The 26351-nt window shown below is 59.6% G+C and overlaps 2 protein-coding genes and 1 long non-coding RNA gene across 8 annotated transcripts in view; all 3 read right to left on the bottom strand.

Annotated features, from left to right (window-relative positions):
- Window positions 1-495: 495 nt before the first annotated feature.
- On the bottom strand, window positions 496-20879 carry ATP1A3 (ATPase Na+/K+ transporting subunit alpha 3). 4 transcript variants are annotated; one of them, XM_086689939.1, is made up of 23 exons: window positions 20753-20879; window positions 16442-16531; window positions 16250-16309; window positions 15916-16119; window positions 14681-14794; window positions 14434-14568; window positions 13310-13427; window positions 12901-13169; window positions 11468-11666; window positions 11276-11385; window positions 11058-11192; window positions 8483-8675; window positions 7983-8158; window positions 7761-7897; window positions 7283-7433; window positions 7009-7177; window positions 4215-4369; window positions 4015-4138; window positions 3076-3221; window positions 2439-2569; window positions 1695-1796; window positions 1124-1215; window positions 496-884 (listed from the first exon to the last, which is right to left on the bottom strand). In XM_086689939.1, exons 1-23 carry the CDS (start codon window positions 20756-20758, stop codon window positions 856-858), a joined length of 3045 nt encoding a protein of 1014 aa, XP_086546065.1. In that variant the 5' UTR covers window positions 20759-20879; the 3' UTR covers window positions 496-855. The 4 variants fall into 4 exon arrangements, with proteins under 4 accessions (XP_086546065.1, XP_086546063.1, XP_086546062.1 ...); XM_086689937.1 differs by having other exon boundaries at window positions 16442-16570; window positions 20753-20828; XM_086689936.1 differs by lacking the exon at window positions 20753-20879 and adding an exon at window positions 19732-19764 and having other exon boundaries at window positions 16442-16570.
- Window positions 17094-19662, bottom strand: LOC147573635 (uncharacterized). Its single transcript, XR_015244911.1, has 2 exons — window positions 18770-19662; window positions 17094-18657 (listed from the first exon to the last, which is right to left on the bottom strand). It is a non-coding gene; the product is annotated as an uncharacterized LOC147573635 (long non-coding RNA).
- Window positions 20880-24973: 4094 nt separating the features above from the next.
- Window positions 24974-26351, bottom strand: part of GRIK5 (glutamate ionotropic receptor kainate type subunit 5) — a 57928-nt gene continuing 56550 nt past the window's right edge. For all 3 annotated transcript variants that reach the window (XM_086689925.1, XM_086689926.1, XM_086689924.1), the window contains one exon: window positions 24974-26069. In XM_086689925.1, coding sequence (XP_086546051.1) covers window positions 25641-26069 — 429 coding nt within the window. In that variant the 3' untranslated portion in view covers window positions 24974-25640. The remainder of the gene's footprint in view (window positions 26070-26351) is intronic.

Genomic DNA, 26351 nt, shown 5'->3' with positions numbered 1-26351 from the left:
TAGCACAGCACTTAGAGGTTGGACATCTTAGGTTCAGATCCCAGATTTGTCACCTCTCAGCTGTGTGACCTTGAGCAAGTCATTTTCCCTCTCTGTGTCTCATACCTTGTGAGGACTGAATGAGCTGATGCACACAGAGTGCTTAGAAGAGGGCAGCGTACAGAGCGGGCACTCAACGGATCCCCATCATCACCATCGTGGTCGTTGTCCTTGTCACCGGCATTGCCCCGTCCCTTCCCCATCTACTCTGATACGAGAGGCTTTCGAGACTCCCTTCCTCTTCCCTGTTCTGATCCCATAACCCACTGCCTGGCCAACTCAAGCTGCTCTCACTCTAACCTTGGTTGGGTCTAAAACCCCATGACTCGAGGACTCCGAGATTCTGTGGCTCCCAAGCTCGTGCCAGGCAAAATTCCTGAAGCTTCGTGAATCACCCAGCAACAGGTGCCAGCGCCCGCCCACACCCCGGGGCCAGAAAGCAAGTACAACACACACTTCTCTCTCCCCACTGATATATTTGATAATTGTCCAGAACCAGAGATGGCATCAGCCAGGGGTGAGGGGGAGTAAAAAAGAGCCCAGGGAGGGGGCTGGGTGGGGGCAGGGAGGAAGGGACGAGGAGAGGGAGAGGAACAGAGACACAGAAAAGAGAGGGGGGAGTGGGGGGGATGGGGAGAGAAGCCAGCCAGAGGGGAGAGAGGGCGGGAGGCGGGAGGTAAGTTGAGGGGGTGAGGGTCAAGGTGGGGCCACGGGGAGAGAGGGCCCCTCCCCCAGAATACAAAATGGGGGGACTGGTGGGGGCTGTCCTGGGCTTGGGGGGCAGGGAAGAAATGGGCGATGTGGGGGGGGGTGAGGTCAGTAGTAGGTTTCCTTCTCCACCCAACCTGGAGACAAAGAAAGAAAGAAACAGAGAGAGACATGGAGACGGGCACAGGAGAGAGACAGAGACGGAGAGGAGGGAGACCAGAGAGCCAGGGAGAGAGAAGTGGGGAAGGGGCGGAGGGGCAGCACAGAGGGAGGTGGGGGAGACACAGAGAGAGGTCAGCACAGGGCTCCGCCCACCTCGCCTCCACCTGCCCCCCTGCGCCCCAGCCTCCCCCCTCCACCCGCTGGGCCCCCTCACCCCCGGGGTTCCTGCGCAGGATGAGTTTGCGGATCTCATCGTAGACGAAGATGAGGAAACTGTAGGGGAAGGCACAGAACCACCAGCTGGGCCTGCGGAGAGGGGAGGGCAGGAGGGCCTTGGTGAGGGGTCATAATGGGGGACACAGCTGCAGAGTCTGGAGAACAGGAATGCCACCCTGGGGGGATCCCCCCTTGCCCTTTGGGCCCACAGGCGAGGGGTGCCCTGGCCAGGGCCTGCAGGCTGCCCCCTGTGAGGACGTCCTCAGGGGGCAGGTTCAGTGGCATCAGAACAGGGCCTGTGGGGAGCCTGGCGGGCTCAGTCGGTGGAGCGTGTGACTCTTGATCTCGGGGTTGTGAGTTTGAGTCCCACGTCGGGTGCAGAGATGATTTAAAGATAATAAAATCTTAACAGCAACAGCAATAATAATAAAAAGAACAGGGACTGTGATGGGGGACACAGAGGTGGGGCCCAGAGAGACACCAGGAGAGGTGGGGCTTGTGAGGATGTCCTGCAGGGGAGGCTCCTCAGAGGCTCCTGGAGCAGGGTTGTGGGAGGGAGGGGCACTCACTTGAGAGGGTACATGCGGAGGGCCACGTCCATGCCTGGGCAGTAGGACAAGAAGGCAGCGAGGGCCGTCTCCTCAAACAACCCGAAGATGAGGATCTTGTTCCTGGAGGCACAGGTAAGGCTGGACCCAGAGAACCTAACCCAGCCCCCAACCCCACAGGGACAGGCACACCCAAAGGCAGACGGAGACAGGCAGACCCGGAGTCACACAGAGACAGAGACGAGAAGAGACAGAGGCAGAGAGACGGCAGCACAGAAAGATCAAGACAGAGACGGGGCGCCTGGGTGGCTCAGTCGGTTGAGTGTCCGACTTCGGCTCAGGCCATGATCTCACGGTTTGTGAATTTGAGCCCCGCATCAGGCTCTGTGCTGACAGCTCAGCGCCTGGAGCCTGTTTCAGATTCTGTGTCTCCCCGTCTCTCTGCCCCTCCCCTGCTTGCGCTCTGTCTCTCTCTCCCTCTCTCTCAAAAATAAATAACCATTAAAAAAACTAAAAAAAAAAAAAAAATCAAGGCAGAGAGACAGAGAGAGCAACAGACAAGCACACAGGCGCGGAGAGGTAGAGCCCGCGACACTCCCGCCCCCGGACACACACGTAGAGGCAGACTGAGAGAGAATCTGGGACAGATGGACCACTTGAGAGAAAATCGCTCAGAGGCCAAAGCTGAGACACGGCGCACGAGGGGAGGCACAGACAGACACACAGAGGGGACAGAGAACAGGGCCTCGGGCGGCCAGCCCTCACTTCATGCCCTGCTGGAAGACGGAGTTCCTCCGGGTCTTGCAGATGATCAGGTCGGCCCACTGCACGACCACGATGCTCACGAAGAAGGCCGTGTGGCACGTGAACTCCACCACCTTCCTCTGCTCGTATGTCTGCAAGAGCGGTGACAAGCGGTCAGCGCCCGGGGCCCACGTGCCCCCTGCCCGGGCCCCAGGGCAAGCAGCGACTCTGTCCAGGTGGGGCCTCCCCACTTTGGCTCGTGGCCCTGCGGGAAGAGCAGGGGCTGTACAGGGAAGGAGAGAAGTTAATCGTGGCCTCAGTTGTCCACCAGGAACCGGAGACCCTGCGGGGCTCCCGGGACAACGGACACCACCCAGGCTTTGAAGGGATACACAGGGACGGAGAAGAAGGTGGCGAAGGCGTCCCACCTGGTGGGGCAGAGCATGGCCAGAGGACGCGAGGACCTCGGTGGGCTGAGCCAAGAGTGCCAGGGGGCTCCCAGAACCCGGCAGAGGCCTTCACGGCGCCCCTGGGGCAGAGGGGCCGTCCTAAGGAGCAGCCCTGCATGGCTGGGACAGCCGGCCCCGGGCTCCTGTCGTGGGCAGGGGCGCTGAGCGCTGACCGGGAGGCCCCCATGCTGCAGGGCCCGCTCACTCACCCACTGCTGCCCGTAACTGTCCTCCAGGTCATTGACGGTTCGGTCATCCCAGTTCAGCCGGATGCCCACCAGGTTGCTGGGCAAGAAGCCATTTTCTGCCAGGATCACAAAGTAGGAAAAGAAGCCACCGAGAGCCTGGATCATTCCTGGGGGTGGGGAGGAGATGAGGAGAAGCTCAGGGAGGGGCCGGCAGCCAGTCCAGGGCACCTATGAGGCTCCGTGAGACTCCCACTGGGAGGTCGGTGAGGCCGCCTCGGAACCCACCACCCGAGCCTCATCTGAGGCTGGGCTCCCGGATGGCAACCCGAGGGCGCCACCTGGTGGTGGGCACCTGGGACTGGAGCCTCAGGGAAGGGTCTCACCTGGAGGCGCTCTCCCACCAGAGCCAGGCCACCTGATCATCAGGGAATCCCTGAGAAGGCCCGCGTTTCAGTCTAACAGGCTCCTCAGTGCAGGAGTGATCTCCCCAGGCCTCTGACCACCACCATGAAGCCTCTGCTTTCTGGAACACTCCTAGCAATGGGGAGCTCAGCACTTCCAAAGGCTCTGCACACATCACCTCCAGCAGCAGGTTGAGGAGGAGGTGGGAGGGGCTGGGGCTCACTCCTGCCCTCAGAGCGCTCACAGGCTGATCTTGTCTTTCCCACCACAGAGGCGGGTGGGGCAGCGGGCTCTGCAGTGGCCAGCCTGGGGCCAACCCTGACCTGCCACTCCGTGTCCCATGTGCTCCTCAGATGCACCCCCACGCCTGTCCTCCAGGTGTACCGGCCCCACCTTGGTGACCAGCACCCATCTGTAAGTCACTCCTTCCAAACCTCCAGCACCAAGTCCTACTCTCTCCCCACTCATCCAACACAGGGTTTCAGAGTGCTCGCTCTGGGCCAGGCTCTAGGCCCTGCACATCCAGCCATAAATGAGGTGCGGTCCCCAAGTCCTCACCAATCTGCCCGTAGGCCATGCTGATGAGCCTCTCATTGACCAGCTTGTCCGTGCGTGGGTTCCTGGGCTGTCTCTTCATGATGTCACTCTCCGCAGCCTCGTATGCCAAGGAGATGGCAGGGACCTGGGCAGGCAGGGCCACATGAGCCGGGAGTGGGGGACCCTCCCTTCCCGGGGCCCAGAGAGTAGCCGGGGCTCACCATGTCAGTGCCCAGGTCGATGCAGAGGATGGTGATGGTGCCCAGAGGCAGCGGGATGTTGGCCATGATGAACAGTAAGAAGGGTGTGATCTCAGGAATGTTGCTGGTCAGGGTATAGGCGATGGACTTCTTCAGGTTGTCGAAAATCAGGCGGCCTGAGGAAGGGTTAGGCTCAGATCCCGGGCACCCTGGCCCTTCACCCCTTCCCTGCCTGGTCCCCGAGTCCTTTCCAATCTACCCTCCCACCTGCCCACCTTCCCGTGGAGACATCCAGCCATGACGCCCTGTTCAAACATTCTCGAAATATAGCCACTTTGGAGAACTGTTTGGCAGTTTGTATTAAAGTTAACCACCCCTCCCCCCACTGTATTGACCTGGTAATCCTACTCCTAGGTGTTTTGTTTTGTTTGTTAATTTTTTTTTTTAACGTTTATTTATTTTTGAGACAGAGAGAGACAGAGCATGAACGGGGGAGGAGCAGAGAGAGAGGGAGACACAGAATCGGAAGCAGGCTCCAGGCTCGGAGCCGTCAGCCCAGAGCCCGATGCGGGGCTCAAGCTCACGGACCGTGAGATCATGACCTGAGCTGAAGTCGGGGGCTTAACCGACTGAGCCACCCAGGCGCCCCTCCTACTCCTAGGTTTAAATAAGTGTTTACATCCACCAAAAAGTGCAGGAAGGTCCACCATAGCATTATCACTATAGCCAAACCCTGAACCGACCCCAATGCCCATCAGCATGGGAGTGGATAAACTAACGACGGTCCATTCACTCAGCAGGAAAAAGGAACCAGTCGCAGGCACACCCAACTCCGTGGATGAATTTCACAGACCTTACGCTGAGTGAAACGTAACACAAACGCATTCATGCGGCACGACTCCATTTAGATGAGGTTTAAAACTAATCTATAGTGCTTATTTTTAGGAAGGGAGATACGGGCTGGAGGGGACGCGACGAAACCGTAACGGGGCTCTGTTCCTGCCACACATGCTCTGCTCTCCCCAAACGTCTGGTGTCTCATCCTGAAGTATCGATGGAGGGGATGATGATTGAAATGTGCTTCGACGCGGGGCCCCTGGGTGGCTCAGTGAGTTGAGTGTCTGACTTTGGCTCAGGTCACGATCTCGCGATTCGTGAGATCAATCCCCATGTCAGGCTCTGCACTGATGGTGCGGAGAGCCTATGTGAGATCCTCTCTCTCTCCCTCTATCTCAGCCCCTCCCCCACTGATACTTTCCGTCTCTCTCAAAATAAATACATACATAGATAGACAAATAGATAGGGGCGCCTGGGTGGCTCAGTCGGTTAAATGTCCATCTTCGGCTCAGGTCATGATCTCACAGTTCGTGGGTTCAAGCCCCGTGTCGGGCTCTGTGCTGACAGCGGAGCCTGGAGCCTGCTTCGGATTCTCTGTCTCCCTCTCTCTCTCTGCCCCTCCCCTGCTCATGCTCTGTGTCTCTCTCAAAAAAATAAATAAACAAACAAATAAATAAATATGCTTCAACATGATCCAGTGTGTATGCTGAGACGAAACAAGATTGGCCATGAGCTGTCGTGGATGGTGACCAGGCTCTTTGCTCTGCTGTGCGGTCTGCCTGGAATTTCCCCTACTGGAAGTTAAACTTTGTGGGGGTTTTTTCCACCTCAGGGAGGCCTTCCTTGTCCCCCGCCCCCAATCTAGGCAGGACCCTTGATACATAGCATCCCCCGCTGGGTTGCTCCTTAGGGCTTGTCACAATTTACAATTAGGTTTATTATGTTACAATCTGCTAATCTGTTAAAAGCTGCCGCTCCCACCTCCTTGAGGGGAGGGACCAATCACGTCTGCTCTGCTCACACTGTCCAGCCCAGTAAATGCCTGGAAAGTGTGAACGGTGTATCCACAGATGTGCGCACTGTGAACACACAGACGACTTGGGGAATAAGAAAGGGGTAACTGTGGCGTCTTCTGGGACAAAGGAGACAAGGGATAAGGGCATTTGTCACTTTAGGCGCAGCTTTACTGTTTACATTCCCCTTGATCATGCATTATTTTTCGCATTGGGGAACGTTTCAAATGTGAGAGAGAAACTGCAAGAAAATGCACCACAGCATGAATAGTGACTATTTCTGGATGGTGAGGTTATGGGTGATTCTAATTTTCTGCTTAATGCTTGTCTTCATTTCCTATAATTATCAGGAATGCCTCTGGTGATCGGAATAAAATTAACTGTGAACAAGCCCCATCTGTGGCCACACTGAGGCCCGTCAGGGGGCAGCGCCCTCAGTGTCCCCCACCCCGGACACCAGGCCCGGCCCCACACACGCTCCCTCACACCGCCTTGCCTGTGTGCATTCTGTTCCTCGGCCCAGAACTCCCTTCCCTGCCATTACTCTACGTGAACATTCCAACTCGGCCCTTGGGGCTCCGTATAGCGATCCCTGTCCACTCTGGGAAGCCTCCTTGCCCCCTGACCCCGGGCTGGGGGAGGGGGCTCCACAGGGCTCCCGAAGGACCCTCTGCTTCCCCGTCCTTGCATTTAAAGGTATTTTAAAAACACTTCCACGTCTACATCACCCACCCAACTGGGCCTGCGCTGGGCAATGCTGGGACCCAGAAATGCGTCAGCACAGCCCCACTGCCAGGGAGCCCCCAACCCCACGGGGTTGAAGGGACAAGCTGAGGCTTCACCGGGGCTCAGGAGGATTCTGGTGTCTCCCCACCATCATTCGGCTGCAGCCGAATGGGTCCCTCTTGCCCTTCTCCGACCTCATGCAGGAAACCCAGTCTCCAGGACCACCCCGGCCAACTCACCCTCTTCTACACCCGTGACGATGGAGGCAAAGTTGTCGTCCAGCAGAATCATGTCCGCTGCCTGCTTGGACACGTCAGAGCCGGCAATGCCCATGGCCACACCGATGTCTGCCTTCTTCAGGGCAGGGGAGTCGTTCACGCCATCGCCAGTCACGGCCACGATTGCTCCCTGGAGGGACAGAGAGTGAGGATGACGCCCAGGGGCCTGGCCCCAGCCCCCTCCTCATCAGGGACCAGAAGTCCTGGCCCCTGAGGGACTTCAGGCTGAGCCCACCTGTCTCTGACAGCCCTCCACGATGATGAGCTTCTGTTGGGGGGACGTGCGGGCGAAGACGATCTCAGTGTGGTTCTGCAGGATCTCATCGATTTGCTCAGAGGTGAAGTCCTTGAGGTCGGTGCCATGGATCACACAGGCCTTGGCATCCCTGGGGAGAGCAGAGAGCTGCTCAGGACTCATGGGGATTAGCGGATGGACAGCCAGGCCAACACAACCCACGCCACACAGGAGAGGCAGAGGACCAGGTTCTGAAACCGAGGCTCAGGGAGTATAACTGACTTGCCCAGGGTCACACTGCCCGTGAGCAGGAAAGCTGGGACGCGGCCCTGCACCAAGCTGTCTGTCCTCACGTGTGGAGGGGGAGCAGGACCCAGGAGCCGTGTCAACAGGGGAGACCCAGGAGGAAGGGGCACAGGTGGTCCCAGTGGGAGGCCAGGTGGGGGGCAGAAGCCTGAGCTGGCAGGGGCGGGCTCACCGGGGGTTGACCTGGCTGACGGGAATGTTGAGCCGGGCAGCAATGTCCTCCACAGTCTCGTTGCCCTCAGAGATGATGCCCACGCCCTTGGCGATGGCCTTTGCCGTGATGGGGTGATCACCCGTGACCATGATGACCTGCGGGCATGGCGTGGAGACGGTCCAGCCTCCCTGCCGGCCCCTGGGGCCCCGGCCCCGCCTCCCCGGCTGCCCCAGGCCACACCTTGATGCCGGCGCTGCGGCACTTGCCCACTGCGTCGGGGACAGCGGCCCGGGGCGGGTCAATCATGGACATGAGGCCGACGAAGCAGAGGTTGTCCGTGGTAAAGTTCACATCGTCACAGTCAAAGGCAAAGCCCTTGGGGAACTGCTCCTCGGGCAGGTAGTAATGGCAGAAACCTGATGGCAGGACGGGTGGGGGGCATGAGGGCTCCAGCCTCGGACCTCCGTGCTTCCCGCCCACAGCTCCCAGCCGTCAGGGTCCCCGCAGTCTGGACAGTCCCAGCCGGCGGGAGAGTCTGTCAACATTTATTGCCTGAAGATGCCTTCCCCTCTCATTCATTCATTCACTCATTCATTCATTCATTCATTCATTCATGGTGCATTCTGGGAGGTGCTATTCTGAGCCAGGCTCTGGGCGGCATCACACCCCTCCACACCCTCAAGGGCCCCCCAGAGCTGGCCCAGCCCCTGCCCCAACTCAGCCCCACCCGTGGAGCGCACCAAGCACTCGTTCGCCCAGGCCGCCGAGCTCGAGGTAGGCATTCTGGAAGGCCTCCTTCATCTCCTCGTCCAGTGGCTGTTCCTTGCCCTGAAGCAGAATGGTGGAGCAGCGGTCCAGGATGCGCTCGGGGGCGCCCTTCATCACCAGCAGGTATCGGTTGTCGTTGGGGTCCTCCGTCTCGTGGATGGAGAGCTGTGGATAGGGCGGAGGACGGAGGGTGGAGGGTGAGCATGCTGGGACGTCTCAGGACCAGAAGCTGCCCACCCCCAGCTGGGGGAGAGGACTCCCCTCTCCACCTCCAACCCCCCTCCAGCTCAGAGCCACGGGTGGTAGGACAGACCACAGCTGGGGCTCCCTTGGAAGGCACTGCCCAAATCTCTCTACCAGAGAGCTCCATCTGGCTTTTGGAGTCTCCCACAGAGATCTCGGCTCACCCCTGCCCATGTCTGTCTCTCCATCTCACAGATATTTCTGCCCATGGGTCTCTCTCACAGAAATCTCAGCCACCCATAGGATGTGTCTCTCTCCCTGCCTCACCCAGCTCCCTCTCACCCCACATCTGACCTGTCACCAAATCTGCTCAGCTCACCTCTCAGATACACCCAGATTCTGACCTCTCCTCACCTCCCCCCTGCCCTCCCCCTCTGGCCACCCCCCATCTCTCCTAGGGAATATCACAGCAGCCTCCACACTGAGTCTCTGTGTCTGCCCACCCCAGCCCTTCATATCGCCTCCCCAAGGCAGCCAGGAGGCTCCTTTAAAAAACATGAGTCAGGGGCATCTGGGTGGTTCAGTCGGATAAGCGTCCGACTTTGGCTCAGGTCACGATCTCGCGGTTTGTGGGTTCGAGCCCCGCGTCGGGCTCTGTGCCGACGGCTCAGAGCGTGGAGTCTGCTTCGGATTCCGTGTCTCCCTCTCTCTCAGCCCCTCCCCTGCACACACTCTATTTCTCTCTCTGTTTCTCAAAAATAAACATTAAAAAAAATGAAAAGAAAAAAACCACAAAATGTGAGTCAGTGGAAAACGGTGCAGCCACTTTGCCAAAAGGTCTGGCAGTCCCCTAAAAGGCTCAGTGTAGGGGTCCCATCTGGGCCAGCCATTCCCGAGGCACAGGCAAGGTCTGTACGTCCACACAGAAACGCGTGTGTGAACATTCCCAACAGCGTCAGACACAGTAGCTCAGGGGGGCGGACAACTCGTATGCCCATCAGCAGGGGAACGGGATGAACCAAATGGGGAGTATCCAGACGATGCAACATTATCCCGCCGTGCAGAGGTCTGCTTGCACACCCACTACAACACGAATGGACCCTGAGAACGCTACACTAAGTGAAAGACGCCAGTCACAGAAGGCCACGTGTCATACGATTCTGTTCCTATGAAATGTCCAGAATAGGTCAACAGAGAAGAGACAGAAAGTAGGTTAGTGGTTGCTTAGGGATGGGGGAGATGGGGGACGTGGTGGGGGGGGGGAGGCGGGCAATAGCTAAGGAGTGATGGGGCCTCCTTTCGAGGTGATAAAATGTTCCGTGGTCGTGTAGTTGATTCCACTTATCTGTGAATATACCAAAATGTGGAATTACAGACTTTACGTGGGTGGCCTATGGTATGTGAGTTATACCTCGATGAAATGCTTTAAAAAACATTTTTTTTAATGTTTATTTATTCTTGAGAGAGAGAGTCAGAGCATGAGCAGGGGAGGGGCAGAGCGAGAGAGGGACACAGAATCCGAAGCAGTCTCCGGGCTCTGAGCTGTCAGCACAGAGCCCGACACGGGGCTTGAACCCACGAACTGTGAGATCATGACCTGAGCTGAAGTCGGACGCTTAACTGACTGAGCCACCCAGGCGCCCCTCAATGAAATTCTTTTAACAAACATGAGTCAGGTCCCATCTCTCCTCTGTTCAGAGCCCCCCCGTGGCTCATGTCCCTCTTAGAGTCAGAGTTGAGTCCTCCCCACGGCCCACAAGCCCAATGGGACCTGACCAGGCACCCACTGCCCTGGCTCACTGCTCCATCATCCTGGCTGCCTGGCTGTTGTTCAGACACATCAGGAAACCCCTGCCTCAGGGCCTTTGCACATGCTGGGCCCACTGCCTAGCACAGTCTTCCCCCAGACACCTGCAGCTGGCATATTCTGTATCTCCTCCTGCCTTTGTCATTGTCTGTCTTCTAGCACTAGAGTATAAGTTCCATGTGAGGGGAGACTCTCCTGCTTCACTCACTGCCACAGGTACCAGCACCTAAAACGTATGTGCCTGACATGCGGTGGCTGCTCAAAAAAATGTATTTGTTGAATGAATGAGAGATCTCTGGCCGGCACTCACTCCCTGCTACAGGATGACCTCCATTCCTCTGCCTCCCACTCTGGCAGAGACCTTACTCTCACTCTTGGGTCTGCCTGTTCCTTACCTAACCAGGTCGATACTATCATTCCCATTTTACAGACGGTGAAACCAAGGCTCTGGGAGGTTAGTAACTGGCCCAAAACGAGGGGGCAGCGGGGCAGGGGTGACCACCTATAGGCATTAGAGACTGCGGCCCAGGCTCGCTCTCCCGGGAGGCCCAGAGTACCTGGTATTTGTTGGTAGAATTGAAGGGAATCTCGGCCACTTTCTTGTTCCGTTCACGCATCAGCTTCACGGAGCCGGAGGACAACTCAATGCACTTGAGCAGGGCAGACTCTGAGGCATCCCCGGCCACGTCCCTCTAGGGGAAAAGAGGGCTGTGAGCGCGGAGCAGCGGGCGGTGGGCGTGGGCAGGGCCGAGGCGAGGCGGGCAGCTGGACCCACCTTGAGCACAGGGATGTTGTCCTGACCTCCTTTGAAGACGGCACGGTTGCAGAGTCCGGCGATGTGGGACAGGGCTACCCAGGTGTGAGAGCTCTTGTCGAACGAGGTCCCTGAAGGAGGCATGTGTCACAGGTCACGGCGTCTCGGGGGCCAGACCCCCCCCCCCGGTCCCTGCCTGGGCCCCACTCTCACCTGACTGGTCCTCAGTGGTGTCGGCCTCATGGATCTGGTTGTCAAACCACATGTGGGCAACCGTCATGCGGTTCTGGGTGAGGGTCCCCGTCTTGTCCGAGCAAATGGTGGATGTGGAGCCCAGGGTCTCCACGGCCTCCAGGTTTTTCACAAGGCAGTTCTTCCGAGCCATGCGCTTGGCGGTCAGTGTCAGACACACCTAGGGGACGTCCAAGGGCCGGCAAGTTACAGGTAGAGGCCGGCCGCAGGGCTGGACCGGCAACGTGAGCACCAACAACCCACCCGCCCGGCCCAGAGACAATCCGGGATGGCCCGTGGAAGAGGTAAGCGTCAGTGAAGCATCCGACTTCGGCTCGGGTCATGATCTCGCGGCCCGTGAGTTCGAGCCCCGCATCGGGCTCTATGCTGACCGCTCGGAGCCTGGCGCCTGCTTCGCATTCTGTGTCTCCCTCTCTCTCTCTGCCCCTCCCCCGTTCATGCTCTGTCTCTCAAAAATGGACAAATGCTAAATCATTCCGTCGATATGAAATACAAAAACTACACTGCTTAGAAGCCGGGGTAGGGGTTACCTTTGGGCTGGTGGGGGGTGCAGGGGGAAGCCGAATAAGGTCTCGAGGGGGTTTCTGGGGAACTCGATCTGGGTATGGCTGACACAGGTGCATGCTGACTCAGCAGCCTGTGCGTCTGTACGCGCGCCCCCAGGTATGCACACGCCATGTCTATAAAAAGCCTTTGACCTACCCTAGCTTTGAACATGCTAATATGGAAAATGCTCCAGGATATATTAAGTAAAAGAATTGGGGCGCCTGGGTGGCTCAGTCGGTTGAGCGTCCGACTTCAGCTCAGGCCATGATCTCGCGGTTCGTGAGTTCGAGCCCCGCGTCGGGCTCTCTGCTGACAGCGCAGAGCCTGCTTCGGATCCCGTCTCCCTCTCTCCCTCTCTGCCCCTCCCCTGCACTTTCCCTGTCTCTCAAAAATAAATAAGCGTTAAAAAAAAAAGTAAAAGAATCAAGGAGCAGATCAGGATTCCTGGGACAGTCCCTTCTATGCACCCACCTTCTATGCTGTAAAAACAGCATTTACCCACACGCTGTGATATGCCCGCACCTGCTGGGCAGCGGGAGGGTGGGGGGAACGGCTACTTTCTTTTTTAACTATTTCCGTGTATCCTTTAGACTTTTTACCGTGAAAGTGTACTTCTTAATTTTGTACGTGAATTTAAAAAGGGCCAGGACCGCGAGCCCCTTGTGCCTTGCAATGTGTCTCAAGATTCTTATGTGCTTGTTTTGTGAGGCAGGCTTTCTGAGTCCCCAGGCCCCGTCGTCCAAGATCTAGGAGGCTGGGCCCTCAGTGTGCAACCTGTCCTCATCAGGAAAATTGCAATCAGGCCCCCCGCCCCCCTCTTCCCTCAGACGTGGGAGTCCGGGCCTTACAGTGACAGTGGCCAGCAGGCCCTCCGGGACATTGGCCACGATGATGCCGATGAGGAAGATGACAGCCTCAAGCCAGGTGTATCCGAGGATGAGGGACAGGATGAAGAAAGAGACGCCCAGGAAGACAGCCACGCCGGTGATGAGCTGGATGAAGTGCTCTATCTCAATGGCGATGGGCGTCTTGCCCACCTCCAGCCCCGAAGCCAGGGTGGCAATGCGGCCCATGACAGTGCGGTCACCCGTGGCCACCACCACACCTCGAGCCGTGCCTGTGGGGTCAGAGGGGGTTAGGCTGAGGTGGAGATGGGGTCTCAGTGAAGTTCAGAGGAACCCCGAATCCCAGATGCACAGCCCTCCGTGTGGCCCAGCCCTGCCCCAAGCTGGGTGCCCCCGGCACACCCTGCCTCACCTTCCACGCAGTTGGTGGAAAAGAAGGTGATGTTCCGAGTCTCCAAGGGGTTGTCGTGTGTGCAGTCGGGAGAGCGGGTCTGGGGCTCTGATTCGCCAGTCAGGGAGGAGTTGTCCACCTGGGGGTGGGTGAAAGGAAAAAGGGCTCAGCCCTGGGATCAGGGAGCATTTGTCCAGAGGACACCGGGGCCGAAGCCTGTATCCCTGGAGGTCACAGCTAGAAGCCTGGAAACCTGGGCGGGTGAGTGGTGTCTGGGGGGCTAGAGGTTGGGCTCTTGAAGGTGGGAAGCAGAGGTTTCTTGCCAAGGTCTAAGATATTGATGGGTCTGAGGGGTGGGGACCAGGGGCCTGGACTCCTGGGTCCTGCGGGAGGAGGGGATGTGGGCTTGACCCCTGAGTCTGAGGAAGGAGGGGCTGGGGGCCTCGACTCTTAGATCTGAGGGAGGAGTGGGCTGGGGGCAAGACTCCTGTGTCTGAGGGGGCAGGGGCTAGGGGTCTGGACTCTTAGGTCTGAAGGAGGAAGGAACTGGAGGCAGGAATCCTGGGTCTAAGGGAGGAAGAGCTGGGGGTCTGGACCCCCAGGTCTGAGGGAGGAGGGGCTGAGGGCCTGGACTCCTGGGTCTGAGGGAGGAGTGGGCTAGGGGCTTGACCCCTGAGTCTGATGGAGGAGGGGGCTCGGGGCAGGACTCCTGGGTCTGCGGGGGGAGGGGCTGGGGGTCTGGACTTCTGAGTCTGAGGGAAGAGGGGCTGAGGGCCTGGACTCCTGGGTCTAAGAGAGGAGTGGGCTAGGGGCTTGACCCCCGAGTCTGAGGGGGGAGGGGCTAGGGACCTGGACTCTTAGGTCTGAAGGAGGAAGGAACTGGAGGCAGGAATCCTGGGTCTAAGGGAGGAGGAGCTGGGGGTCTGGACCCCCAGGTCTGAGGGAGGAGGAGCTGGGGGTCTGGACTTCTGAGTCTGAGGGAGGAGGGGCTGAGCGCCTGGACTCCTGGGTCTGAGGGAGGAGTGGGCTAGGGGCTTGACCCCTGCGTCTGACGGAGGAGGGGGCTCGGGGCAGGACTCCTGGGTCTGCGGGGGGAGGGGCTGGGATTCCGGACACTTGAGCCGCTCCAGGGAGGACAGGCCCACCTTGCAACCGTGGGCTGAGATGATTCGCAGGTCGGCCGGGACTCGGTCTCCACCCTTGATCTCCACCAGGTCCCCGACCACCACCTCCTCAGCGTTCACCTGCATCTTCTCACCCTCCCGGATCACCAGGGCTTGCTGGGGGCAGAAGGGAGAAGAGTCAGCATCCTGGCTCTCTGCCTGGGGTTGTGTGGCACACCTCACCCCCGCATTCCGACTCCCCGCTGGCCCCTTCCTGGGCTCCACTCACCTGGGGAACCATGTTCTTGAAGGACTCCATGATCTTGGAGCTCTTGGCCTCCTGGTAGTAGGAGAAGCAGCCGGTGATGATGACCACGGCTGCCAGCACGATGCCCAGGTACAGCTGTGGGGAGACACAGGGTCACACCCCAGGGCCACTCGCCTTGACATTTGCAGAATCCGGGAAGGGAACGATGAGTCAGTGGGGGGAGGGGGAAGGGTCTGTATTTGTGCGTCTGGCCGCAGGCTGCGTGGTCCGGGTGTCTGTCGGCCCGTCCGTGTTTGAGACCCTCTTTCTGCACATGGGTGTGTTTGAGTCTATGGGTCAGTCCGTGTCTCTGTTTTGCGTGTCCATCTATCTTTCCGCCTATGTTAGAGAGTCTGAGTGTATGCTATTATCCATCCACGTGTCTGTCGGTGTTTAGGTCAGTGTGTCCGTCTGTCCGACTGTCTGCATGCCTGGCTTTAAATGCACGGCGCTGTGTTTGAGACTTTGTATGTAGATCTCTGTCTTTCTGTCTCTCTCTGTCTGCCTAGGTCTGAGACTCTGTGTCTATCTGCCTGTAGGTTTCACTTTCTTCTTTTTTTTTAAGTTTTATTTATTTATTTATTTGTTTGTTTATTCATTTATTCCTGTGTCTGTCAGTCTACGTCTGTGTGTCTGTGTGCCTGTGTGTCTGCACTAGGCAGGTGTGTTTGAATCTCTGTCCAGGCGTGACTGTGTTGACTTCACATGTGTTTGCAGGCATACTGTGCACGCGTGTGCGTGCATGTGCGTGTGCGAGGATCTCTACATAGCCAGTGTGTGGCTCTGTGTTTATGGGCACAGTGTCTATTGAGACTGTGGCCCCCGCTGTGTGTCCCCTGTGTCGGGTGATGGGTCACGACAGACCAGCAGGTAGGCATGCCTGGCTCTCTCCATGGGTGTACTCACTTTTTGGGGTATCTTTCAGGCCATGACCACCTGGTGGAGCCTGTCCCCAAGGCCACTGAGATCACAAAGCCTTAGGATAGCACCTTAGCTCACGCATCTGGCTGGGTGACCTTAGACAAGTTACCTGGCTTTTCTGAGCCTCGGTTTTCCTCATACCTTCTCTGGTTCCCTCACCGAGTGATGATGAAAGTCAGATGGGAAAAGAGTTGGAGACTGGGCTCTGAGAAGTCTGGAGGGGTGGGAGAGGCAGGGTAGGATGCGTGCCCCTAAATGCATAGGCCCTTGCGCAGGGCCAGGGGGAGGGCACTCACGTTGTCGCCAGAGGGATCGTCCTCTGTGCCGGCCTGGATGCCATAGGCCAGGAAGCAGAGGATGGCTCCGATCCACAGCAGGATTGAGAAGCCCCCGAAGAGCTGGCGGCAGAACTTGACCCATTCTGGGGTGGTGGGTGGTGGTGTGAGCGCGTTAGGCCCATCCCGGGCCAGGATCTCCTGGGCTTTGCTGTGGGTCAGACCCTGGGAGACACAGGATTCACACAGAACCCTCCCTGAGCAACCCTGGCACCCCCACCTGCACGAGTACCCCAGGCACCCAGGGGTCCTGGCCCCCAGCCCCCAGCCCCCCCCCCCTCAGGCCCAGCCGCACCTGCACGCAGTCTGTGTTGTACTTCCGGCAGACCTCTTCCACGGACATCTTGTGCTCTGTCTGGGGAACGAGAGTTTGTGGGGAGGCGGTGAGAGCCTCTCCGGGGAGGAGCAGGACCTGAGAGCCTCAGGCCCATCCCCGGCCTGGATCTCCTGTCTGGGAGGGTGTGCGGGCACAAAGGGTGGGGCTTACCATAGCCACCTCCTTCTTGAGGTCATCCAGGTCCCTGCGGTCTTTGGTGCCCTTGCTCTTCTTGGGCGAGCCCTTGTCATCTTTCTTGTCCTGCGAGGTGGCGACACGATAGCTGTCAGAGCCACCAGACTGCGGGCGAGAAGGGGTTACAAGGGGGACACCGGCCCTCCATGCCCCACTCTCACCCCTGCCTGCTTCTGTGCGGGTCTGGGGGTCTCAGTCTGTCTCCCAGGGCTCACCTGCACCTCCCTGTCTCTGACCTGTGTCTCTGTGGGGGTGTCTCTCAGAACCGTGGGTCTTGTCTCTTGCAACTGGCCTCACCATCTCTGACTCCATGTTATCTCTGGGCCTCTGTCCCCCAGGGTCTCCGTCTGGGTCTGTCTGTGCTTCTCTCTGTTTCTGTGCCTACTCCTGCGGGTCTTTCCCCCTCTCTCTGGGCCTGTCCAAACTCCCCGAGCGTCCATCTCTTGCTACGTCTGTCTGTCTCTGTCTCTGGATCTGTCTCTCCAGGTCTCTGTGCCTCTCTTGTCTTATTGCTCTGCTTTGTCTGTCTCCTGCCTCTTCATATTTCCATCCGTCTCTCTGTGGCTGTTTCTTTCCTTGATCTGTCTCCCTTGTCACTTTATGTCATCCGTCTCTCTTCCTCTGAGTCTCTTGGCATGTGTCTCTGTATAGTTTTGTCTGTCTGTCTGATCTCTGGCTCTTTATGTCTCTCTGTCTCATATAATGTCCGTTTCTGTCTCTTGAACCATCTCTCCCCGAGCCTGGCTGAGTCTCTCTCTGGGTTCTCGTATCTCTCCAAGTCGAAGTGTTGTGGGATCTCAGAAGGTCTCTGTGTATCAGTATTTTCTGTCTCCGTGTCGTTCTCCGTCCTTATTTCTGTCCCTCTCCTTCTTGTGTCTCTGTCTTCATCTCTTGAGCTGTCTTCTTCTCTGGAATGCTGGGCGTGTCGCTCCCTATCTCCTGTTTCAACCACCTTGTCTGTCTACCTCTCACCATCTCACTCTGCAACCTTCCCGTCTGCCTCTTTCGGGTCTGTCATGGCATCTCTGTCCTTCCAGCTCCAGATCTCCCCACCATGTCATTCTCCCTGTCTTCTCTACCCGGCTCTTTTCCTGGGCTCCTTTCCCCAGCTCCATGGATGTCTCGGCCTCTGTCTCTCAAAGGACCCAGCAAATCTCAAGAGGCCTCACAGGCTTGGCAGGAATGGAGAGGAAAGGTGCAGGTGTTGGGTCACAGCTGGGACAAAAGCCCAGGAAGCAGGCTGCTATGCACAGGGATGGTGGCCGGCTGGATATACAGCCAGTCCTGAGGGCCTTAACTGACAAGCTGTGGGCCCTGGCCTCCCTCTTGGGGGTCGGTGGGAGCCACGGACAGCTCTGTACAGGCGATGGGCAAGGTCAGGTCTCTGGAGGACAGACTAGGAGGTGGCTACGATTTGGGGTGCAGAAGGGCAGGACGCAAAAGCCCCAGGCCTGGTTTGAACTGGATGCAGTGTGAGGGGGTGAGTGAGGTTCTAGTCCGGGAGCCTGGGCGAATGGAGAAGGCAGTGTCCCTGGAGGCTGGCAGGAGAGGCGGGGCCAGGCCAGGTGCTGGAAGAGGGCTGCTGACGGATCCTGCGGGCCCAGAGCCAAGCTGGGATCCCAGGCTCAGGCAGCTCAGCGCTAATCCCCTCGTGACCTTGTAGAGGGCTGAGCTGCCTGCCGTCTGCCCCCAGACCCAGAGGCTGAGCCTGGGGGTTACCGCGGCCTGGAGGCCCAGGAGCCTCTGAGAGAGTTTCGGGGGGTGGGAGGGAGGCTTGGCCCCGGGCCAGCCCTGCAGCAGCACTGCGTCTGACTCAAAAGCACAGAGGCCTGGGGGACAGGGAGGGCACATCTCCATTCCCGGAGCCAGGAGGGGTCTTACCTCCCCACAGGGGTGGACCCATGGATGGAGAGAGGTGGGACAAAAGGTCATGGGGTCAAGGTAGAGAAATGAGGGGGAACACAGGAGAGGAGAGAGATGGGGGCCTGGCAGGAGTTGGGGAGAAAACCAGCAGCCCACCCCTGAAACCTCAGGAAAAGCTGGGAGAAAATATTTGGAGGAAGGAGGGGCTGGGGACCCTGGACCCCCGAGTCTGAGGAAGGAGGGGCTGGGGGTCTGGATCCTGGGTCTGAGGAAGGAGGGGCTGGGGGTCTGGATCCTGGGTCTGAGGGAGGAGGGGCTGGGGGCCTGGACTCCTGGGTCTGAGGGAGGAGGGGCTGGGGGCCTGGACTCCTGGGTCTGAGGGAGGAGGGGCTGGGGGCCTGGATTCCTGGGTCTGAGGGAGGAGGGGCTGGGGGCCTGGACTCCTGGGTCTGAGGGAGGAGGGGGTGCAGGGCTGGAGTCTGGATCTGAGGGAGGAGGGGCTGGGGGTCTGGATCCTGGGTCTGAGGGAGGAGGGGGTGGGGACACCCCAGTCCCTGGCAGGCGAGCCTTGGCTCCTGCTTGCCCTTGCTATGACCAGACTCCCTTGGGGGCGGGCTTCCATCTGCTGGAGGGGGAGCCGAGGCTTTCCCAGTCAAGGCAGGAGGCCCAGATGGGCGCACTGCGGGGCGGGAGCGCCTCTGAGGGTGGGGGACACGCCTGTCTCGCCGCAGCCAGTCTCTGCGTCTCCTCACCGTTTTCCGCTGTCCGCCTCCCCCTGACACCCTTTAGCTCACGCAGCTTCTGCACCCTGGCCAGCCTCCCCCCCCTCCCCGAAAAGGGTGTCTGGGGCCTTCATCTCTGAGCATCTCTTCCTCCACTTCCCCTTTTGCTTTCTGCCTCCTCCTCCCATCCTTCAAGCTGACTTCGGTCATGTCTGGGTAGGAAATGTCTGTCCTTGGGTCTCTTAACGTCAGACTCAGTTTCTCTCTTTGTCTCTGTATGCCTCTCCATGTCTTTGTCTCACCCATGTCTCTGCATGTCTCTCTGACCATGTCTTTGTCTCTGTGTCTACGTCTCTTTCTCTCTGGCTCTTTCGGAGCATCTCTCTCTGTCTCTGCCTGTTTCTTTCGCTCTTTCCATATGTTTCTGCCTCTCTGCCTCCAATGTCTAAAGAGCCTCTCTTCTGTCCCCTTCTTTTCCTAATGCCTCCCTTCCTTCTCTGGGGCATGCAGCCTCAGTCCTCTCCCCTAATCTGCCCACAGTTCCCCTCCTTCCATTCCACTTACCTGGAAGCCATCACTGACTCTCACCTCCCCCCTTCTCTCTCCCAGTCCTCTCCCCATCCAATTCTTCTCCATCCCCCTCGCCCACCCCAAGTCACAGATTTGCAGCCCCACCCCCACCTCCATCCTTGGGCCCATCAGCCTTCATCCGCCATCTTTCTCCCCATCCCTCGTACTCCCTCTCCATTAGTCTCTCCCATCCGGACCCTCTGTCTTCATCCTACCCAGCCCAGCCCACCCTCCTCCTTCTCCCACTCTCCCCCACATGGCCCCGCCCCAGACACGCAGGGAGGAATCCAGGGCTGCAGAGGGGATCAGGTGGTCAGCCAGGGAAGGAGGCGGCATCTGCTGGAGAGACTCACAGACAGACAAGGACACACGGACACAGAGGCAAGGGCATAGCCAGACATGCACGATACACTCCCCCCACCCCCCACCCTCCACCTTTGCACACATGCGCCCTCAGCCAGGCACTCAGTCTCCCTGCCATGGCTCTCCTGCTTCTCCCAGCCCCCCCATATCAGCTTCCCCAGATTAGGGGCTGGACACACACCACAGCCCCAGGCCACGCGCCGCACTGCGGAGCCCCCCCATCCAGGCCTGGAAGGAGAAAGAGAGGTCATCTGGTGTTCATCCCATAGCCTGGGCCTGTCCCCACCCGGCCAGGGAAGCGGAGGGGTTTCAACACCCCCAGACACAAACACCAGCTCTCAGACACACCCAGACACGACTGCAGACAGTCAGACACAACCTGGGGCCGCCGGATCGCGGGCAGACGGTGCTGGCAGGACCTGACAGAGCCAGGAGCTCACACACGCGCACACGCACACGCACACGTACGATGGAGCATGCCACCACACCAGGTCAGGCAGAGATGCCGAGGGCCGGTCGGTGCCCCTCGGACCCCGCACACAAAGACACGCCAACATACGCCACAGACCCCGCGGCCCCAGGCGGCCCCGTGCACACGCTCAACCGGGGCACACCGGACGGACAGGACGGGTCACGCAGACCTGGCCGCGGAGCGCAGGGGTCCCGGAGCCCCAGCCTCCCCCCTCCCCCCCCCCCCCCCGCAGACACCCAATGACACTGGACCCACAATGTCGCACACACGCACGGCCCGGCCGGCCCGAGCACCTACCCCCATCTTGGCGGCTCCGGGGGAGAGGGGCGGGCGGGCGGGGCGGGGGCCGGGGCAGAGGCCTCAGGGCGGGCTCAGGCGCGGGCTCGGGCTGGGGGGCCTCTGCAGCGCCCGCGCCTCGGTCCGCGCGTCCGTCCGGCCGGCAGCCCTCCCGCACTGAGTCTGCGGCGGCCGCCGCCTCCGCCTCCTCATATGCCCGCGCCCGCGGGGGGGCCGGCGCCGGCCAATCAGGGGCGCCGCCGCCCTGACGGACGGCCCACGGCCCCGCCCCCGGTACTGCAGCTGTCCTCCCCGCCCCCCAGCCTCCGCAAAGTGGCGGCACCGCCGAGGAGGGGGAGCGCTGCGGAAGGGGGGATCCCGGAGACCCCGCAATGAGGGGCTTGGAGACCCTCGCGGTGGGGGGGGCGCTGAGGGAGAGAGAGTCCCGAAAACCCCCTCACGGTGGGGGTGTTGCCACCAGGAAGAGGGCTGCGCTGTGGGAGGTGGACACACCGGGTGGGGGGAAAGCCCCGCAAACCGCCACGATAAGGCAGGGGGCCCAGAGCCCCTCCCTCCGCAGTGAGGCGGGGGCGGGGGGCTGGAAACCGTGCGGGGGTGCTGTTCAGGAGGGGGAGCTTGAGGGAGCTTAGGAGGCAAGGAAGACCTCACACTGAGACCCCCTCACCCTTTGCCCCGACACACAACTGCACGGGTCCACGGCAGACACGTCACAGCCAGAGGCCCCCACCAAGCCTCGTACTCACCCATAACTGTCACCTAGATAGCCCAGATGGGGAGGACACACAACCCCCCCCCCCCACAGCTTCACAATCACATTCCAGAACACACCAGCTTGTACCCTCACGTGCCTACTACACCACCCCATCACACAACCCTAGAGATTCACCAACGCGTGGAAATAAAACACACGCCCTCCCATCACAAAACAGAATCACAATCACAGTCATAAAGTGCCACGTAGATTAACACACACCCTCAGAACACTACATCACAGACATGCCTATCACACACTCCGCCATACCTGGCCCGTCCCATTTCACACAGGGACCGACAACCACGAAACCCGTAAATCCATAGACCAACACATATCCACACTCGGCACCACTGCACACACATAGGCCTTACGCAGCCTCACATACCACACGAGCCTTTGTTGTGGACACTGCTGCAGAATCACACAACAGCACACACATCAGCACACACGCCCCTCCCCAGTGAGCAAAAGCCCACAGGGCACAATCGCCAAAGCGTTGCTAATTGTGAATGACAGGCAAAAAGGTGCACACAGAGTGACACACAGCACAATAATTCACAGAAATAGATCACGCGACACCATCCCACACACTTCCCACACTACACACATCATATAGTATAGTGCGATCACATACACCTCTGCTGTACCTGCAAACACAACCCAATGCCCCCACCCACATGCCACACACATCCCATCTCAGTATGCACAGACACAGGCTTGGCTAGCACACACACCTTGGCCTGCCACACACACACACACACACACACACACACACACAAAACACCCCATCAGTCACCCACTGAAGCCTAAGGAGTGTCACAGCCTCTCACCCCCACCCCTTGCTCTATGAGGAACACCCCACACTTTCCCTAGGGCCTGTCGAAGGGGCAGAGAGCAAGGGAAAGCTTGTCTCTGTAGTTTTCTCGGAAAGTGGGAGTGGATGTGTGGGGGACACAGGCAAGGGGCACAGAGTGAGCCTGGTGTGTATGGGGGGTGGGTGGGTAGTGAAGGTTACGGACCTGGTCAGGGAAATATGTGAAAGGCTAAAATAAAGGCTAGAGTGAGACACACACAAAAAGATAGAAACAGAGAGACAGATATTCAAAGCCGAAGAGAGACAAGCGTGGACGAGGAGACAGGGCCAGAGAGTAAAGGCGGCGTAGGGAGTCAGCTTCTTTGGCTTTCCCCAGCACCCAGAGCCTCGGCCCAATCCTGTACTCTGACCCATCCCCATCCCTCCCTGCTGTCCCTTGTTGCCATGGTAATAGGGAGGCCGAATATGCAGCAAAGGAGGCTGGGCCTGCAGACCTGGCCTGTCTCCATGGAGACTGGGGAAGGGCGGGGGGAGCCACATCTTCTAGCCCAGGTGGTTGGCACCCAGGTCCCCTCTGCAATTCTGCCCCCTTCCTGGGGGCGTGTGTGGTGGGGGGAGGACCCATATCATCCCTCCCCCACACACACCTTGCCTGTTTCTGGCAGGGATGGGCCTGGACCATGGGGAAAGGGATGGGGGGACAGGGACAGAGATGCCTAATAGGGTGTTTGGATCCCTGGAGATTCTAGGCCCTCTCTCCTCCATTCTCCAGTTGTGCTGGGGGAGACCTTGGCCCCCCCAAATGACACCCCAGATACAGGCTACGTCCCCCCCCTTATGCACTCCCTCCTCAGACACTAGCCTGGTGAGACTGATGACTGTGCACCGTGCTCCCAGCGCGAGGCTCTGCGGAAGTTGAGGGGGAGGAGGGAAGACTTAGGAAGGTCACAGAGATGGACAGGGACAGGGGAGCTCAGTGAGAGAAACATAAGGAGAGACTTGAGAAGAAATAGACACAGTTCAGGAACAGATAGAGGCCGATACAGACAGACTGACTGACAAAGACAGACAGGCCAGCAAAGTCAGATGAGAAAACAGATGGAGGGAAACAGAGCAACAGAATTGCTCAGTGAAGGTGACAGAGAGACACAGGGACATAGAAAGCCAGGCAGAGACACATTTGGCAAACTGGGGAGACTCAGAGATAAAGACCCAGGAGATACTTGGAACAGAAATGGGGACAAGTAGGAGGACTCGGAAATGGGGAGAGACCTTAGAGATCAGCTGCATGGTATTGGGATCGAGAAGTGGAGAGACCAGAAATCATATTCTAGTCACCTCAACACACAGAGTTCGGCCCAAGGGCAGAGACATTGATTAAAGTCTGTGCAGTTGATGTGCAGACCAACAGAGACACTGAGACCAGCTCGCCCCCACACCTGTCCCGGAGGGGCACACACACAAGTGCCAGGGACACAGAAGGGTCCAGGTGGAGACTGGGGGGGTCCTGTGTGTCAGGCGGGGTCTCCTGGGTGTGGCCTCCCCAAGGACCGAGAAGGCAGGTAGGCCCTACAAGGGAGACAGGGCAGTGCGCTACAGTCGCGCCGGGCCGGTGCTGAACGGACAGCTCCCGGCTTCCGGCAGCGTGCCCGAGAGGAGGGCCCAGCCTCTCCTCTCCCCCACGCTGTCCCACTCAGTCTGGCTTCCCTCACCGCTCCGGCCCCCTCCTGTCTCCAACTAGTTGTCTTTGGCTTCTAGTCTCCAGCCTGTCTCTGTCCCACCTCATCTCTCCTTCTCTCAGCCCCAGTTCCCCAGGGTCTCTTAACTTTCCTGCTTCATCTGTCTCTCCGTCTGTCTCATCCTTCTCGTCCCCTTCTCCATTCTACCTCACCTCATCACGGTTTGTCTCTGTCTCTCCCCGCCTTTGCCCGACTCTCTACTCCTCCCTCTCTGCCCCCCTCCTTGTCTCTCCCCAGCTCTCCCTCTCCCCCACCCCTGCCCCATCTTTTCCTCACCCCACCTCTCCATCTCTCCCCCTTCTACTCGGCCTCGTTATGGCTCTCGCTGTGTGACCTTCACTCGTCCTTTCTCAGCTGCAGTTTCCAGTGGAAACCTCCAGCGGGGCGGGGGGGGGGGGGGAAAGGCGGAGACAGAAAGCAGACCCACCCCTCTCCCCTGCTCAACCAGTCCTTCAGCCACCCCCAGTCTACTGGGATTTCTCACTTCCTCTCCTGGGGACTGGGGAGGTACATTTTCAGCCGAAACACAGGGTCACAGTCACAGACAGGTGGAGATGGCCCCACGGACGTATGTACACACACAGGCACACAATTAACAAGTTACCAAATCACCCTGGCCCAAGCACACACCTGCCACTTGCGTGGCCACCCCAGGCAGGGTCACACTGAGCAGTTCACTCACCCTCCCCTTCCCCCAACCCCATCTGGTTTGTCTTTCTGTGTCTCCGTTCCCTGGTGTCTCCTCCTCTCCAGATCCCTGCATCTCTCTCCATCTGTCTCAGGGTCTCTGTCGCAGCCTCCTTTTGTCCTGAGAGAAGGTCAGTGGAGAGGGGCCAGCTGCCAGGACCTGGGCTAACCTGCTGGCTGAGAGCAGGGCCCAAGGGTGGAGAGAGTCCAGGAGTGACCATCCAGTGTGTGGTTCTCAGCAGACTCCCTGGGGAGCCCGAGCCTTTAATGCCCTCATACCTCCAGGAAATGAGACCCAGGTATCCCCAGTTTTTGGGGTTTTGTTCTTTTTTTATTCCAACAGGGACTGGGGTGTGGCAGGGGGAGGGACGGGGGCCCAACTGACCTCCTCCCTGGGGGGTGTCTCATAGAAATTCCGAGGTTTCTCCCCAAAAAAAAGAGAGAAAGAGAAGAGTTGAGGGGCGCCAGGGGACACCCATATGCCCAGAGGCCCTCCCGTTCTCCAGAAGTGGGGAGGGCTGTGTCAAGTCTTGGGGAGCCTGAGCAGTCCCAGGATGGGGCTCTCCTCGCGGACTGCTTTCCGCTTCCGGAACGGCCCCGCAGTCCCCGGCCCCCGGAGTCCTCGATTCCTGCGCTCCTCCTGTCCGCAGTGGGGGGGGTGGGGGGGTGGGGAGGGGGGCGCAGTGCGGGGTCCGCGGCAGCCTCTGGCAAGTCCACTAGGGGGCGCAGGAAGGCTCCGGAGCCGGGCCTCGGACGACACCGTGAGCCGAAGGCAAAATCGCGGCGTCCGGAGCACCGGGGCACAAGTCCCGACCCTCGCCCGCTGGGGAAGCGGGGGCGGCCCGGGCTCCGTCCCTGCGGTCAGTCCCGCCGCCAGCCCGGCTCCGCCCGTGGTCACTCGTGTTCGGCCAGCTCGCGGGGGCCTGCGGGGCCCGGCCGCGGCCGGGGCGGGCTGGTGGCTTCGGCGGGGGCGCCTAGGCCACGCGGGGGCGCGCCGGCCCCGGACGCCCGCAGCGCCTGGATGCGCCGACACTCCTGGCAGACGCGCACGTGGGTGCAGGGCGTGGGCGCGGGGGGCCGGGCCCCGCCAGGCGGCCCCGGGTCGTCCAGGAGGCGCTGGGGGCCCCCGTGCGCGCCGCCCGCATCCCCGCCCGCGCCGGCCGAGTAGAGCTTGCCGTTGCTGAGGCGCATCTCGCGGACCGCGCGCAGCGACAGCAGGGCCCGGCTCGCGCCGCCTGGGCGCCGGCGCCGGCGGGAACGCGACGTCTTGCGGCAGGACACCGCGTGCCGCAGCTCCTGCAGCATCTCCTGGCACACCGACACCTGTGGGCGGCGCAGGGCGGGGCGCGGTGGTCACGGTCCGTCGCTCGCTCTCCTCGCCGCCGCCCCCTCGCCTGGCTTCTGCGTCCTCTTTCCCTTCTCTGCCTCGACCCCCCTCACCCCGCGCCCCCGGGCTCCACTCCTCCCCTCCCCTCCCCTCTTAGCCTCCGCTTTTCGCGTGCTTTGTCTCACCTCTCAGCCTCTCTCTCTGCTTCCGTCCTCGGGTTTCTCCCTGAGCCTGCCTTCGCCTCCTATCCAGGCCCCTGTCTTTCCCTTTCTTGTCAT

The sequence above is a fragment of the Puma concolor genome, chromosome E2 (assembly GCF_028749965.1).
Source record: "Puma concolor isolate L17-30 chromosome E2, mPumCon1.1.hap2, whole genome shotgun sequence".
NCBI classification, from domain to species: domain Eukaryota; kingdom Metazoa; phylum Chordata; class Mammalia; order Carnivora; family Felidae; genus Puma; species Puma concolor.
Note: the sequence above shows the minus strand (reverse complement) of the source record. Positions and strands in the feature narration are given on the sequence as shown.

What these genes read in the sequence shown, in the direction of transcription:
- ATP1A3 (XM_086689936.1), bottom strand. An exon ending in TCAAGAACATGGTTCCCCAG is followed by an intron (nt 14,569 to 14,680) that starts GTGAGTGGAGCC and finishes TTCTGCCCCCAG; the next exon opens with CAAGCCCTGGTGATCCGGGA. An exon ending in CGTCACGGGTGTAGAAGAGG is followed by an intron (nt 4,370 to 7,008) that starts GTGAGTTGGCCG and finishes ACCCTTCCTCAG; the next exon opens with GCCGCCTGATTTTCGACAAC.